Source organism: Fusarium proliferatum (genome assembly GCF_900067095.1).
Source record: "Fusarium proliferatum ET1 genome assembly, contig: FPRO_scaffold003, whole genome shotgun sequence".
Lineage (NCBI taxonomy): Eukaryota > Fungi > Ascomycota > Sordariomycetes > Hypocreales > Nectriaceae > Fusarium > Fusarium proliferatum.
In genome coordinates, this window is record NW_022194792.1 from 2,276,523 (window position 1) to 2,293,358 (window position 16,836).

Consider the following 16,836-nt stretch of genomic DNA (forward strand, 5'->3'; position numbering starts at 1 on the left):
AATGGGGGTTGCACAAGATTCAGATACATCCACTATCGTGCGACACAAACACCAGCTCTATGCCGCATTTCAGTGCACAACCAGACGGTCCAGGCCAAAGCCAGAGCTCAACGGCACCCAATTCTGCGGTGCAACGGCTGACGGATGCTACATCATGGCGCTATAGGCAAAAAGTCCCTTCTGAACAAAGCCCGCCGAGGGAATTCGTGTGCCCAAACTCCCTCCAACCCCACCATTCGAAACGGTCCAGAACTCAATCGATCTGCACCTCCCTGTGCCACACCTACGCAACCTTGCAAACGTTAACTTGTTGTAATAAGGACGTGCTGTGCTGTGCTGGGTATTTATATCTGTCATCTGTTCTCTGCTGCTCGAATCACTTTTGGTCAATCGTTTCCGACATTTCCGCGCTTCCCCATTCTTTCTTTCTTTCTTCCATCCACTCCAGGGTCAACTTGACTTTTATATATATGTCACAATGCTACTCCCTCTCTATCCAATGCTACCTATATCCTACCGATTAAACTAACAATCTAAACATCCATACTCAAACTCAGACTCAAACTCTCCAGCAGAAACAAATGTCGAATATGATTACGGCCTGAATCGACACATCAGTCAGGTGGTGTACGAAGCTTCACTGGACGGACCATTATGCCCTGCCCTCCTCAGGTCCATGAAATGGATCTCAACAATTCAGCGCCTTCGGACCACCAATAAAGCAAAAATGTTGCATGCTGGGCCAGGGCTCGCACCCAAATAACAATGATATTATTGCAGGTATCAAAACTTGTTCATCAGACGTTCCAAACACTCCCGAAACAAATCCGCGAACGCGCCGTTTCTGCCAATGCCAGGAACAACTACCTGCCTGCCTGCTGTATCTCTGCTACATGTCTTTGTTCGTCAAGGGATCCGGGCCCGATGCGTCTCCCCGATCATAAATGCGAAATATACGACGACAAAATCATTCTTCCATGACGGCCAACACCAAGAAGCCGCCAGTCTTGAAATACCCATACTGTCTCGCTCCGAACGCCATACTCCTCATGATGTAGCGTCACGCGTACATCAGGCACATATTACTATATCAGTGGCTCAAACGTAGGTCCGCTGGCGCTTTTCTGGTGGGCTCTGGCCATCCATTCGCCCTTGGCTGGTTTGTGAGATGCTTGTTGGGAAACTAGCTCGACTCGCGCTGGTAGGCGTCAGACCGTACTGGCTTGCGCCATTTACCATGCCATAGCCTTGGTCCATCCCTGCGGTCATGGGAGACTGTTGCGGCATCTGTCCCGGGGACCAAGTGGCGCCAGTCGCCGGCGGCGTAGGCGTTGTCTCGAACTTGAAATTTGTTCCGCCGGGAGTGTTCAAGTTGCTCGGCGGGTTCATGTAACCTGCGCCACCAACTACATAACCTGAGCCTGATTCTTGTTGAGTCGAAGGGTCATAACCCTTAAGGAGATAGCTCAAGTGATTTTCGACAATCTTCTGCATTCCGCTCTTGGTGAATGGCTTAGCCAGAACTCCGTTCATGCCTGGACATGCAAGATTAGTTCCCATGTCCGTTCGCGACTCATGCTTCGGCTAGCGCTTACCGTGTTCAAAATAGCAGTGGACCTCGTCAGATCGAATATTCGACGTCATAGCAACAATGGGAATGGCAGGGCAGTCTTGCCGGATATACATGGTAGTCGAGACACCATCCAGCTTGGGCATTATGATGTCCATGAAGATCATGTCGAAATGATCACGGGCAACACTAGTGATACGGCTATATGCGTCTGCTCCATTTTGCTAATCAATGGTCAGTTAGGCGGCCCGAGAGGCTTGTTGGGAAAATCACGTACAGCATGCTCGACTTCACAGCCCATCGACTTGAGAAACTTGATACCAATCTTAGCACAAGTCGGATCATCTTCAACAAGGAAAATCCTGGGTTTTCGTGACGCCCAAGTGAGGGCCGAATTGGTTGACGAGTTCGAGTTTGCATGTGCTTGGATGTTGATGGGCTGGGGAGCGGGAACCTCCTGCATGGCGTTGGCGCTGGACTCATTCGGCATCGCATAAGGGATCTTATGGATGTGATCCGAGTGGAAAGGATCGATCCCGACGGTTTGACCCACCGGGTACACGGGGTAGCGGTTGATGTCGTTCATTGGATCATGCATCATAGGCATTGAGGCTTGTGGGATGACAACTGCGGAGTCTGCCGGAGATCCATATACGCCCTGAAGACGTTCCAGCTCTCGGTCGGCAATTTGATCAGGTGTCACGCTAGACAGAAGCTCACGAGCCCGTCGCAGTTCTGGTGCAGAATCGTCACTACCATCAAGAGGAGATGTTCCGACGTTGAGGTGCATGCCCTGTTGATGGCGGTTCCCCGAAGGTGAGAGGAAATTAAGCATTTCGTGCTGTGATTGCTTTTGCGCATTGAGCATTTTTTGCAGAGTCAGAACCTCGTTCACAAGAAGTCGGTTGGTCTGAGACACTTCGGTGAAGAGCTCCTGGAGCTGTTGCACTTGCTGCTGGGTAGCTGTCAGTTGTTCAGTCATGACACTGATGTGATGACTGGTTGTGAAGTCCTCTGTAGCTTGTGTCCTCCTGGGTGCTGGGGCTTTTCGACGAATGTTATCGAGATCATCCTTGCTGCCGACCCTGAAATTGGGATGCTTGAACTCAAGAGTCTAACTTTTTGGTTATTATTGGCTTCAACATCTAACGGTCAGGTAAACTCACATTGGCACCATTGGCCGCAGATCCACTGTCATTTGTTTGTCGCACTTTATGAAAATCGTACTTGTTCAATTGTCGGACAAAACTGGCCATGTTGCTGTGCTTAAAGTGCTTAGGCAAGATTGAACGTGTAAATTTTTCGTTCTAGCGCTGTTAGTATTTGATGATGGTAGTCAATTTCAGCTCAAGCCTACCTCAACAACAACGAACGTGTCGCCATCTTTTCCCCATCTTGCAACGTCTTGATGCGCTGGATCTTCGAGCATCCTTGAATCTGTTAGCATTGCATGCACAGGCAGCTACAAGTAGCCATACCGATAAAGCTTGCGAACCTGTCAGAGGTGTCAGTTGTGATGTAATCAGCCACTGTCGTCTTGTCGACTTACAAACTCGCTGGCATTGCTGCCACCAACCCCGGGGGTCGAGGTTCCGTCACCAGACATATTATGCGTTTATGTAAGGAGTGCCTTTGCTACTCTATGCTTTGCTTCGAGATGATTTCGCCGCCGGTCTGCTATTAGAACAATACGGATTGTTCAAGAGTCGATTCGACGGTAACGGATGGAAGAGGCGTTTAACCGGGCCGAGTCGCCGTTGATCGTTGTCGAACCTTAGGTAACAATAAGTCAAAATAGAACGGTTCCGGTTCTTTTGAACAGAGGATGGACGGTTTTTGATGCGCCGAGTTGAGATGATAACGAATGGTGTCAGGACTAATTGCAGACTCGAGAACTGGACGCGTTGATGTTCAGTCGTCACCAGCAAGTCCAGGGGCTAGAAAGCTTTGCGGGCTAGAGTGCTCCAGATTGAATAAAAGGGTCTTCGCAGGGAGATCGAGGGCGACGATGCGATAGATGAGGGCCGTCGCAATTGCAGGACCAAGGGGCTGAAAATGGAGGGAATGAAGAACGGGGAACGGGGACAGGGCCTGAGTTGTATCTCAAGACAGACAAAGTTGGGAGCCCGTGTGAGCGGGAGTGGGCACAGGCGTGGGTGGAACGGAATAGCCTGAGCCTGCTTTTGTCTCTGAACTCGAGTGGCTTGGCTTTGGCGGGGGGTCGTAGGGACTTACCTCTTAGCCCGGAGATGTGGATATTTTCAGGTACTCAATACCTAGCACAACTTGCTTAACACGCTCTGTTCCGAGAGCAGATGGCACTTCCCACTTGGGCCGTGGCAGAGGGATCTGTGCTTTTGCTGTTGATGCTGATGTCGCTACTGATGCTCTGAGCAAGGCAAGGCGAAAGACAAAAGCTTGAGCCGGAGTGGGCTTTTCCAGCCAAGGTTGGTTTAGCCTCAACCAAGATCGCGGTGGGAATGAAGCGCTATTGCACGAACAAGTCTGGCGGCCGTCCCTGTGGGGTGTCCCATTGTGTCCATCCAAAGCTTTTTGGTCCTTCACAGTACTCCATGACCCTTGGTTGGCTGCCCGATTGTACTGGAGATCGTCCCCAAATTCGACTGTGTGGAGGTGATCATGGCGCACCGTGGCCACTATGTGACCTAAGCTTCATTTGGAAGATCGCTAGCTGGTGAAGAAGTGAGAGAGAAAAAACCACCCAGCTGTTCAGATATCCATTCTACTACTGTCCTGGCTTCGCCGCCATGTTGATCGTTCTCACGCCATGCGTACGGAAGACAGGGCATCCACTACAAACACGAAGCCGGTCACGACGAGACATTCGCTGCAAGAATGACGGGTCCGTCAGATTTGTGTTCCTCCTTCTTTAGCCCCATTGTTTCCGTCACTCCTGGCTTGGTTATGTCAGGAAGGCTGTTGGAGCTGTCTCGTGTCTTGGTTCCATTTGTAAAGCCATGCGGTGTTGCGCCATGCAGGGAGGTGGATGCACGTAGTGTTACTCAAGACTTGGGCAGCCGACAACAGAGGTAAAGAATGTTTTACTTGATGTAGCAATCGAGACCTGGCCACCTTTGTGTCCAGGTGTTTGCGCTATCGTGTCAGCTTAAACTTCCAACGTGACCAATCAACTCGGAGTTTAACTAGATGAGAAAGTCGCTGTAAAGTGTTTCTGGTGTTGAGTCCTGGGGCCACGTTCCTGGCTGCATTTGTGGCCTGCTGTGGAATGCTGGGAATTTCTCTCACTCGATCAACGGAAGACGCATGTCGTGCTTGTAGCCATGACTCGGGATTGGAGACCCAGCAGTCTGGAAATATGGCTACTGTCTAAATCATGTAGCCAGAACCATAGTTCTCTCTGATGCAGCAACCTTGATTGACATCAAATGGCTATAATCATAGTTTGTATAGTCTCAAGTATACGTCCGCCTATTTTCATGCTCCAGATAGAGGCATATCGTTGTTAGGTAGGCTCGACGGTTCCCTGGTCAAGCCAAACGCCAGCGTTCTTAACTCAACAGTAGTGAGACTCCCAGTTGTCAGGGATGAATAATTAAGAGACTGTCTTGAGACTGGGTTGTCCTTGGGGTGAATGAAAACACGACTGGTGTTTCCATACAGATTTAATGTGAGGGCCGGCCACGTTTTCTTACACCATGTAGGCTGTGTTGACTAAGGACCCAGTATTGGGCGCTGGCGCCCTGTGAAAAGATCTGCAAGAGAATCACGATGCAGCAAGATCGGGGCATCGACACAGCGCCAGGGATTAAATGCTGAGAAACCCGAAAACCTTGCATTGAAACACCATTCTCAATCAACAGCCTAACTTTTGATCTTTGAAGAAAGCTGAAAAGACATGAGGGAAGCGTTCGGGGAGAACAGCTTAGGAGAGTGAGGAATCAGTCCGCCAATGACCACTTGCTGTAGGCGTTTCGGTTATCGTCGAACCAGAATCATAGAAGGTCAGCCAAGAACTGAGATGACACACTCAGCCTCAGCCAATGCTTCAACTGGCCGCAGCATATCAGGTCTTAGTGGTGTCCTTGCCCGGAATGGTCATCTTTCCTCGCATGGCGTGGTACGGATTTAGCTGTAATGAGGGAGATCAGCGCAGCTGAATAGAGACCAAGCAATGTTGAGTAACATTGAAAGTGGAAGCCAGAACTCGATCTAGCAATACTAGACCAGGGTATAATAATGTTTCTTTTTAGCCTGTTCTGTTTCGCGTCTATTCCTTTTATAGGATATCGAACACTGTCCTTTACTGTACATACTGTTCGGGCGCTTTGTGGTCGTCGGGTAGAGGGTGCTGGAGAAGCGACTGCCGCATCTTATTGAACGTAAAGGTAGACTCTTGAACCCCCAAGATACTCTGTTGGGAAGCGATGGTTTGTTCAAATGTGAAGGTCAAGATAGAAACAAGCGAGAAGTCCATGATCGGTCGAGACCGTGGCCGTTGGGAAAGAACGAGGGCGAGAACGAAGCGGGTAGCTGCCTCCATTGCAACAGTATGAGCGGATGCGGGCACACTGTGCAGGAACCGCAGATATGGAAATCGCAATCTGTTCTCCCCTACCTAGAACTAATCTGGCGACCACGGCTGAGAATTCCTTAAAAGGGCAAAGAAGAAGGGAGGGTCCAGCGCTCGTACTTTAGAAATCATTCTTTTATTAGTTCTTTTGAATTATTAGGGCCTATTTGCGGGGTTGTTTAATAACAGGGGGAGAGGACCCTGAATTCCCGAGATTTGCTTTACATTGATAGTTATACTGGAAACCCTCAGATGGAAGACTTTTGTTGACCTGTCCTTGGTCTAAAACCATCATCTACAGTCTGTATCCATGAATGGCAACAGGGCAACATCTAGAAGTACATTTGGCAAGATCATCATACCTTACTACCTAGTACCTACCTACTACCAGGGTGAGGTAGGTCGAGGGCATCTACAAAGCTTGACCACCGCAAACTACCTACTTGATTTGCAACTGTCTAAACTGAGAGACATCTGCATCAAATGCTACGACCGAGACATACTTAGGACCCAAGACATCTAAAAGACACTTGTGGATGCCTTACTGGGTGTACTGAACGCGAACAACATTTGACAGCCGCACTAATCCACATCTCCCGGTCGGCGAGATTTCGTTACATGGTACTTAGTCTCGTCGCTGAGGGTGATGGAAAGTATGGCTATCATATGTCAAGTTGTGATCTCTCGTTGTCTCGGACATTTCCCTCGTTCGTCGAGGAACCCAACCCAACAAGGGACAACTCTACATACAGTTGATGCTTGGGCAATTCCAGCTGCTGGAAGCCCCATCCACCCTCTAATTTAGCAGGTGTGATTTGTTGTTTTCCCTGCTCAAGAGGGAAGATGCTCAAAAGGAAATCAAACGACCCGAAAGTTGTCGGACCGTCGGCGAAGCCGCATAGATGAATGTTGCCTCTCTAGTTTAGTCCCCGATCGGGCGCTACCACCTCCCGGAACCGAAGCGACACCAAGTCTTCTCATTCGGTGAGTCCTGCCTGTTCCTGAGCATGTGCCTGTCGTTGATGTGCCACCAGGCTCGTGCTTGGACGGGCTTCAGTGAGAGACGCCATTATCGAACCAGTTTTCGAGTGTCAGCTGTCTGTCAAAAGTCAAACCCCCTCCTCCAAAACCAATAGCTCCTTGTTAAGCGAAACTTAGACGCTCAAGCGTCTGCGCTGGCCAAGAAACAAACAAAGCGGAATCACGACTACTGAGGTACCTTGTGGAGGTAACAACTATGTGAGTATTGGGTGCTTTCAGGATTTTACTGGCACGCGTATTACAGTCAAGGCTCCTAATATAGCGAGCTGATGTGTTATGCCTGGCATGTGTAGCAAAGTGAAGTCAGGAATGTCCACCGAAGTCTATCGGGACTCATCGCTCGGCGCCGGGTAATATTATTTCCACTGCAGGTCGTTGAAGATGAACGGGCCTTTGGCAGTGTGGGGTATTGGAGAGCTTGAATGATTACCTCAGCAGACCAGCTTGACCTTTTCACCGAGGTGAGAGCCCCTACACCGAGGTGAGGTGGGGAGTTAAGTTCCGTCGATTGAGTCACTGGAAATTTGACCTAACCCCACGGTTTGCGTGCGCTTCAACGTAAAACTTCACAATATTCGCCCAAATATCTTTCGGACGCAACGCTCTGACCCCGACAAATAATCATGTCGCACAAGGGCAATAGTGGCAAGGGCAAGAAATCCTCAAAATCAGGAGCCGAGAGCAAAAGCGAGGATGTTCTCCAGGCGGTTGTAGGTGACATGGCGGGGTATCTTTTTCTTCAAGACCAGCGCAAGCTCACAGCGTATTCTTCAGGTCCTCGCCGACTCCTTTCAAGACAGATTCAAGCCTTTTACCACCGAGAAGCCAAGAGTATGCCCTCTTATTCGCCTCGGCCGTGTGCTCATGCTAATGGGCTTATTCGCAGTGTCTTCTCCCTCTTGCGAACATTCCCCTCATCGAGTATACCCTTGAATTTCTAGCCATGAACGGTGTCAACGAAGTCTACATTTACTGTGGTGCTCATACCGACCAGGTCGAAGACTACATCAGCCGGTCTCGGTGGTCAGCAGCCGCGCGCACATCCCCCTTTTCAGTTCTACAATTTGTCCGAGTCTCCGATGCACGATCAGCCGGCGATGTCCTACGCGATATGGACAAGAGGTCTCTTGTCGATGGCGATTTTATCCTCGTGCATGGCGACCTCGTGTCCAACATAATGCTTGATGGCGCTTTGGCGGCGCACCGAAAACGGAGGCAAGACAGCGCAGCCAACATCATGACAATGGTGTTGCGCAGTGGTGGAGAGGATGATCACCGAACAAAGACAAATGGAATCACGCCCATTTTTGTGGTCGACACAAAGACTCAACGATGTCTTCACTACGATGAGATGAACCCCTTGGTAAGCGATCGATACATGTCATTAGATCCAGCTGTCGTGGATGAGCTATCAACCGAATTCGAGATTCGATCCGACCTCATCGATGCTCAGATCGACATTTGTACACCCGAGGTACTTGCGCTTTGGTCGGAAAGCTTCGACTACGAGCTTCCCAGGAGAAATTTCCTTCACGGCGTGCTCAAGGATTGGGAGCTGAATGGCAAGATGATCTATACCGAGATTTGTGAGGAAGGTTACGCAGCCCGAGCAAGCAATCTACAGCAGTACGACGCCATCAGTCGTGACATTCTAGGCCGATGGACTTATCCCTTCATTCCAGAGTGCAATATTGTTCCTAAGCAGGCTTACCAGCGTCACAGACCTGCGGTTGTGGTCGAGCACGGTGCATTCTATGCTAATACGTCCGAAGTCCAGAACTCGGTCATCGGACGTGACAGCATGATTGGCCCAGGAAGTAAAATCTCCAACAGCATAATTGGGCGAGACTGCAAGATCGGTAACAATGTCATATTGAAGGACTGTTACATCTGGGACGACACCACAGTCGGGGACGACGCGAGAATATACCGATCTATCGTGGCAGATTCGGCCACTATTGGAGAGAACTCAACTATAGCAGAAGGCAGCCTCATTTCCTTTGGTGTCAACATTGGCAAGAGCATAAGACTACCTAAAGATACTGTCATTTCATGCGTCGATTCCGAGGGCAATCCCTTAACGCCGGATTCCGAGCTGCTTGGCTCTGGTACCAATGCCGCAGCATTCAAGGACCCTGAGGATGATGAGGTTGACGAGAGAGACCCCTGCCGGCTTCAGAAGAGTCTCATGTACAACCTTTCCCAGTTCAACATCTCCACCTCATCGGTGTCGACACTGTCTTCCGAAATCTCTGAAGAAATTCCGGATGAGAATTCCCTGCACGTCGACACCACCGACCCCTCCCGCCGCACGTCCTTCGCCTCCGACGATGCTGGCGACAAACTCTCATTCCATAGCGAGGCCGTACACGGTCTGGTCGACGCTCTTCGTGCCGAGTCCGGTGATTTCGATTCGGCCAAGCTTGAGTTCATGGGCTTGCGTCTCTCTAACGATGCCTCGGACGCTATGATGCGCCGAGCCGTGGCCACCGCATTTGCCCGTCGCGCAGTCGAGCTTATGACCCCTGAGCACGGCAATCTCGAACCCAGCAAGGCTGCTGAACAAGCACTAAGGGCTCGCAAAGGTGCAACAAAGTTCATCAATGAGGTCGGAATTGGCGGCGATGATGATAATGAGGCCGAGCAAGTCGAGTTTATCATCGCGCTCCAGAAGGCTCTCACGCGCTCCCAAGGACCCGAGCAGCCCCGTGTTGGCACTCTCCTCGCCGCAATGCTACAGCAGCTGTATGCGCTCGATATCCTTGAGGAGGAGGGTATTCTGAGTTGGTGGGGGAATGAGCGTGCCGTTGAAGATGAGACCATGGCATTGCTGAAGGAAAAGTGCCGCGTGTTGGTGGAGTGGCTGGAGAACGCCGAGGAGGAGGATGACAGCGATGAGGAATAGATGGTTTTGCGTCCTTCTATCTGTAAAGGTCACGGAGTACAAAATAAACAAAGGGACATGGTTTCTTATAAACATAGTATAACATAAGACACCTTGCTACCTATTTATATGTTTTCAGTCAGAGTCTAGACTGTCGCCAGTAATCGTAAGAACTGGGTGTGTCATGTTTACACATCGCCTTCATCCAGACTTGTTACTTAGGTTTGCCTATACCTATGTTTGGGCTTTTTGCTGTTTGCCTTGCTACCTAATATCTATACAGCCTATCTAGGCAGTAAGAACAAACTGATGATGCCCATAGAGGCCATCATCTTCGAGGCTATCATAGATAGTCCTCCAACTCCTAGACTACACTTAATTCTATCAAGCCTTCCCTTTTCGTCTAACAAGATTCTTGTATGAACGTCCCTATCCTACCTTACGGCTGACTTAGGCATGTGCGTCTAAGATCAGAAATTGCATGGGCTGTCTGGGCACACTTCTTGAGTAACCGTATACATACAGTTCATCAAAGTCTCCAGTGGTATGAGATACCTTGGTTAAAATTAGTAACCATAATATGGAGCGTTATGATACCTTCCCCTTCCCTGAGGAGTGTCATGGAATAACCTCAACCTTGACTTAATTGTCATATTATAACTGATTTATAAGATAGTCCACCGGCTTAGTCTTTGCTCAACCGTAAGCTAAATGGAACTGACCTCAATCTGGAGTTTTCTCCGGCTCAACAAGCCCTGCACCAACGTAGCGCTACAGTTGTGGCATCTTTGATACGCAGGATTTCTACATAATCAATACATGTATCTGGGTGCTGGTGGATGCTTGTCTACCCTATATTGCCTAGTCCAAATTCTCCAGTTGTCACGACCGATTGATTAAAGGTTTTGTTTTGTTTTGTTTTGTTTGCCCGTGATATCTACCCGGCACGGAGAAGTCCTACAAGCACATATGTTATGTTCTTAGGTTCCTTATCCAACGTTCCCTATTCATTCCGTTTGGTCAGTGATGGAGAGCAGATGTATACCTTCTGATGTGGAGGGCCACACGTATCTACCCCTGTTGTTGTGCTTTACTTATCCTTGCTTTCAAAGCCACTATTCTCTAGAAACGCTGTCCAGAAGATGAGGAACATTCTGACCTTGACCTGGAATGCAATCTATTGTGACCTAGATGATGCGGATTACCAGCGCAGCTACGAGACGACTTGTAGCTGTAATGTAAGAGGAACATGATGGCAAAAGCACACGAGTCATATCCCAGTAAATGACACGACACGATTCAGTTATTCAGCGCAAATCATCCCCTTTGATAGCAGAATGGCGGTGATCATGACTCGACAAAGGACGCATCAACATCATCGACATTTGCATGCAACTATCACCAAACTCACCACCACCACCGTCCCCAACAACCCTTGGAGTTCAAATACCCATGTGCATATCCAACCGAGATCGTCGCTGTTGGGATGAAAATAGCATTTCCAAAAATAGAGAGTAAATGGGTTTCTTATTTTGGGCATCTTGGCCTGTCTCTCACCAGCAACGCGCCATTGAGATTGCCGGAGCGGACGTACTGTCCAAGCAACGATCAGCTCCCTTCACCATCAAGACTTTACGGTCACGACGGAAGACACCAATTCAGGTACAGGAAGCGTGGAGAAGGGGGGCAGGAATCTCCAAAAAAAAAAAAAACCTTCAAGGAGGGCAGATGCGCATGGGTAGGACGTGCGATGATGTAGTGATCAACCTGATCGTGTCCCCGTTAGGTATGGCAGTTCCAGTCAAAGTTTTAAGCCCTGTGATACGGAAGGCTTCTGGAAGAGGACCCTGATTCATCATCCTTGGAAAAAAACAAAACGAAGTTTTCTCACAAGTTGAAGTTGAGGTCCTAAAGATAACACTCGCTTGCAACACGAACTGGTAGCCGAGTGCGGAAAGATGACGATATTGATGATACATTCGAACTGCCGGTGATGAGATTGAACACGCTTGAAAGTACCCAGTACAGTGGCCCTCAGCAAGGGAGAGGGGTGTGGTGGTGGCTTGACTGTAGTGTAGTGTAGTGTAGTGTACGGCATCAGCCGCTTAATGATAGGCATGCTCAGTTGATGGAGATCGTAGTTGAGGGAGCACCACGACGAAGAGCGCCAGCTTGCCTGGTAATGTGAAAGTATTCGAATGAATCGATTTTACCCGAACTACGCTCCAAGAAGCCAGCGTTTGATGCGCAAAACCATTGTTCAAGAAACCCCTAGACAGGAAAGTATCTTGAACAGTTGGGCCTCCTGAAATGCACCCTCCCCTGAAAACCGAATCGTCAAGATCTGGCTCCGATCCCACAAAGCAAAGCGAATAAAGTTGCGGTTATTCAAAGTAGGGGTTCGCCGATGCTGGAGGCTGACCACAGGGTCGCATCGACCCCAGTATACGGAAACAGGGTACTGTATGTATAACAGGTGGATTAAGGTAGGGCTCGTTCCCAAATTGGGTGTTACCGGTGGAAGCTCACCCTAGTAAATCAACAGAAATCGTTTTGATTACTCCGTACCCTTCACACATTCGTGTGACAAGGCTCAAGATAATAATCATGCCGCAGGTATGGGTCCAGTATTCGCGGCTATACATATGCAGTTCTGATAATCAGGACCCTGATCATATGGATGCTAGGCAGTACTGTTTTCCATCTGATTTCTCACAGGTGATAGTAAACTTCCACCAATGGAGTGCTAAAAATGTTCGATCGGGGAACAACGGGACGATCATGAGGGAGGAGTTTGAAATTCGATCGAACGTTCGACCGAGTGGTATAAAATTGAATTGTTTAGGTAGTGGGGAGACCAGCAAAATCTTTCGATGACGTCAACGCCTCTAAAGAGCTTGCTGTTCGTGATGCTTAAGTTCCCTCAGTCATCATGCGGGGGCATCATCAGTGGACTCGAAAGATGATACCTAGCGTCCCAGTCTGATTGGCGAAAGAGGGTGCCACGTTGACAACTCTAACCTGTTCTGTCCCATGTTTGGACCGTGAGTAGTATTTTACCAAGTCCCTTGCCATTACTACGCCATGTCTTGCTCCTTAGAGGCTTCGATAACGGTTTCAGCCTCGTGGGTTGACTGACGTGGAAGGATCTTGGACAGCAACAATGACATCATGGCCATGGCTGTTGCATTGTGGCTGGGCCCATCCATCTCTTGTGATGGACGGACAAAACCCTAGTCCCCCTGTAGGGCGAAATGGGACAAGTTTGGCGACATCTCCGCTCTGATGAACGCTAATGTTCCGGAAGTTAATCAGGCGTCTCGTCTCACTCCAAGGTCCTGAATGCCCTTGCACGGAAACCGGTATCAAGTTCCAGCTTCTTTTCTTCAGCTTCGGCATTACATTCATTCATTGTACGGCACTTCCAGGCAACTTGGTGTGCGGTACCGGTATTGGATCAATGCATCTCTCGTACACTGCCCACTTGAAGGGCCTGCAAGATATCACGAGCCAGCTTTCATTTGTGGGGTTGACATCTGAGAAAGATGACATCTGAATTGATCGATATGAACGGCTCTTTGTTAATCTGCCCAAGCGTGTGGTGAACTAACACATAACATCTCAAAAAAGGGTTAGCCGAGCACGGAAAGGCATTGTGAGCCATGACAAACAATACAGTACACTATCCTCGAAAGGTGGTCGAACCTGGAATTTGAAGAGATTGTTCGTCAATCAACAACCCCCCAGAAGAGATTGATCTGTGAGGAAGGGTGTGAGGGGAAGGAAACGATACATGGGGTACGCAACTCGCCCGAAAATTGTGTGGTGTTCACACCAAGATACCTGCCGCATGGTAGCTGTCCGTTTACGACCTAGCTACCAGCCACACGTTCATGGCCACAGGGCAACGATGGCCTTGTCAGGGCTAGAAGGAGCGTCAATCTCCAGTCGATTCGGACTGAGAATATTGTATAAGCCCTAATGTCTTGCTTGATATTGGATATCTTGACGGTATCGCCCAAAATTTGAAATGTAAACGGCGAGGACATAGAGCAGAGAGATTGTCCTTTGGCGATTATATTGACGTAACCAACAAGTACGCCCGATACCATATCCTTCGATTCTGCTAGTGAACGTTGTGATCCGGGCAAGATCTTGCCGGACGTGACCCATAAACAGTTTGCCGAGATTAAGCCCAGATGAAGGGCTGCACCGTTGTCATTGATGACTGTAAAAAGGCATAGACTGGGGAGTTGGATGCAAAGCTGGCTCGATGCATATTTCCGTTCTCAAGCCCAGTAGTGGCATGGTCCTGCATCTTCGGCTGCACACCCAAGTCGGAACATGCAATTGTTGGATGGACTTGACTGGGATTAGGATGTGTTCCGAGATGGCACCAGATGGGACTTGACAGGGTAACCCTGGTAAAAGTAAAGCACCAACGGCGTTTATTAATGAACGCTAGACATAATTTCAATGAGACCAGATCAAACACTCTCAACCTGGAATAAGGGAGCTCCAAACAAGCAAAACCAAAGGGAGAGCTAGAGTCGTATGCTTTACTAGTTATCCAATTGACTGGACCACCAGCTTGACTCTGCTGAAGGTACTGGGTATCTAGTAGAAAGATTTGAGGAGAGACTGTTTCGGAAGCGTTAGAAAACAAAGAGTTAGAAGCTTGGACATTCCGTACCTAGGTACTTACTTCAAGTTTAAACCGACCACAGCTTGTCAAATCGATCGAATATATAGTTACTGGATGTTATTTATGCTTGGCAACATAGAAGAAACAGGCATTTTGATAGTGGCATAAGCCATAGCCAGGTAGGAGTTCGGTCTTGGGATATCGTGGTCCTCCAAGATCGCTTGCCTACCTATGCCTGCCAAGGGTCAGCTGTTCGAACGGTTGGTGCGTGTATGCTAGAATTGCCAGCTAGTTATGCACCCCGGGACAAGCAAGATAAGGTAACTTATGGCCACGAAACAAATATATGAGATTAATACTTGTAGATTAAACGGCAATAGCTATACCAGGCAACTTGTTGTGGCAGGACGTGTAGTATAGTAGCTTAAGGGAACAAGGAGCCTGATCTTGCTAGAACATAGTATTTGTTCCAGCCATGCATGTCGGAGCCAGTTGCAGGATTCCGTATGTGTGCCCCCATGATTCTTGCTCATTTATCATGAAATAATCTCTAATCCATATCATACGCCTCCTTCTCTACCTTCGTGGTCTTCGTCTTCTCTTTCGCATAGGGTCTTATGAAGTTGTTCTTGGGGTCCAACTCTGGTTGCTCTGGAGGTCCACAGTGGGTAAACTTCTTAGACCTTTTCCCATGGCAGTCCCAATACATGGCGCCCTTATGCACGCAATTCTTTCCAGTCGCACACTGAAAGCCCCCGCCTTCATTGTTCTTGTTTGGGGAAGCGATAACAATTTGTGGGCCATGCATATCCTTCTTGCTAAGTCCCCTGGGCTCCCGAACTGTATCTGTATCGTTTCTTAACCACTCTATCAATGCCATTTAGATAAGGCTGTGACTTACAGGCAGTGTGCGCAACCCTGTACCAGACACAGACTTGGTCTCCCGCGCCGCCATTGCAGCCATATGCAGCCCCAGTGCCCCAGGACTTTGATACAGAGTAGCCTCCCGAGATCCAAATCGGAAGGTTGGCAGTCGCACTCCAACCCTTGCTGATACTCTCCGTGTTGGATGAAGTAACAGAGCAGCCCTGGGTTTTGCTGCAATGTCCAACTTCCTACAGATATTTAGTAGCAATATAAAGATGTACAAGAACCTGTAGGGTACAGAGGGGAGTAAACGACTTACTGAAAGCTGTTGATAGTAGTATCTCTGGTGGGGCCAGCCTTGAAGTGTATATTAGCAAGGCCGAGCCTAGGTAGTTTACTCGAAAGGATGATACCGACCGTCGCCGTCAAGCCTTGGTTCCCGTTCACCGCAACGGCGATGCAACTTGTGGTATCGGGTGTCAGTTTGGCACTCTTCAAAGCCCCCTCCCGCTAGATTTCCAAAGAAACATGACTTCGGATCCTGTTTAACAACCCCCTCAAGATCCCATTTTACACCTGAGCACTGTATGGCAGTATAGGCATGATCGAAATCTGTAGAACATGAAGGGCCTCCAGAATACTTGGGATCGGAGTGAACAAAGAAGCTGGTACTACCAACTGTGAAATTCCCAACACCATTTTCGTTAATGTTGGAGAAGTCGACGGATTCTTTAGCTTTAATCGTTGTCCCACAGATCCTTGTGATCAAGTCCCCACTAGTGCTATATGCAATAAGAGAAGATGCATTTGTCTCTCTATGGTGAATAAAATGAATTCTTACATCAGCCGCATACGCGACAGACAGAAGCAGATAGACACCATATAGTAACCTCATCTCTGGCGTTAAGAGAAGAGGATAGCCCGCTACTGGGAACGAGGTCAGTTGCCATGAGACTTTTCCTATACTAGAAGATAATACCTACTGCTAAAGCCAGGTTCTGTTTGTGCTGGTTGAAAGGATAAATATATTTGCTTGATCTGTTTCGCTGAGCTGAGAGTTCGGACAATATTGGAAAATATACCAAGAAATCTTATGCTCTCCAAGGATTGGGCATGCCATTTTATACCAGGTTCTTATCAACATTATAGTAAGAAACTTTGAGGGCGCCTGATATTACCTCTCGATCCATTACAGGGCTGCAACCTCTCAAACTCAAGAGTTGCACGAAATGAAGCCTCACCTCTGAGATGACACGCGCTGTCGACACCACCATAAG

General features: G+C 48.7%; 4 protein-coding genes across 4 annotated transcripts; 2 read left to right on the forward strand and 2 right to left on the reverse strand.

Annotated features, from left to right (window-relative positions):
- Positions 1–1,098: 1,098 nt before the first annotated feature.
- Positions 1,099–3,176, reverse strand: FPRO_06308 (uncharacterized protein; the record flags this gene model as incomplete). Its single annotated transcript, XM_031228792.1, has 7 exons — positions 1,099–1,535; positions 1,596–1,794; positions 1,848–2,684; positions 2,737–2,877; positions 2,928–3,000; positions 3,049–3,065; positions 3,120–3,176. 7 exons carry the CDS (start codon positions 3,174–3,176, stop codon positions 1,099–1,101), a joined length of 1,761 nt encoding a protein of 586 aa, XP_031079094.1.
- Positions 3,177–7,786: 4,610 nt separating this feature from the next.
- On the forward strand, positions 7,787–10,068 carry FPRO_06307 (uncharacterized protein; the record flags this gene model as incomplete). Its single annotated transcript, XM_031228793.1, has 3 exons — positions 7,787–7,873; positions 7,938–7,994; positions 8,050–10,068. 3 exons carry the CDS (start codon positions 7,787–7,789, stop codon positions 10,066–10,068), a joined length of 2,163 nt encoding a protein of 720 aa, XP_031079095.1.
- Positions 10,069–13,210: 3,142 nt separating this feature from the next.
- On the forward strand, positions 13,211–13,603 carry FPRO_06306 (uncharacterized protein; the record flags this gene model as incomplete). Its single annotated transcript, XM_031228795.1, has 2 exons — positions 13,211–13,291; positions 13,355–13,603. The coding sequence occupies 2 exons, from the start codon at positions 13,211–13,213 to the stop codon at positions 13,601–13,603; spliced, it is 330 nt and encodes a 109-aa protein (XP_031079096.1).
- A 1,639-nt stretch (positions 13,604–15,242) lies between these two features.
- FPRO_06305 (uncharacterized protein) lies at positions 15,243–16,454 on the reverse strand (the record flags this gene model as incomplete). The annotated part of the gene is made up of 4 exons (XM_031228796.1): positions 15,243–15,538; positions 15,594–15,807; positions 15,879–15,916; positions 15,977–16,454. 4 exons carry the CDS (start codon positions 16,452–16,454, stop codon positions 15,243–15,245), a joined length of 1,026 nt encoding a protein of 341 aa, XP_031079097.1.
- Positions 16,455–16,836: the final 382 nt, after the last annotated feature.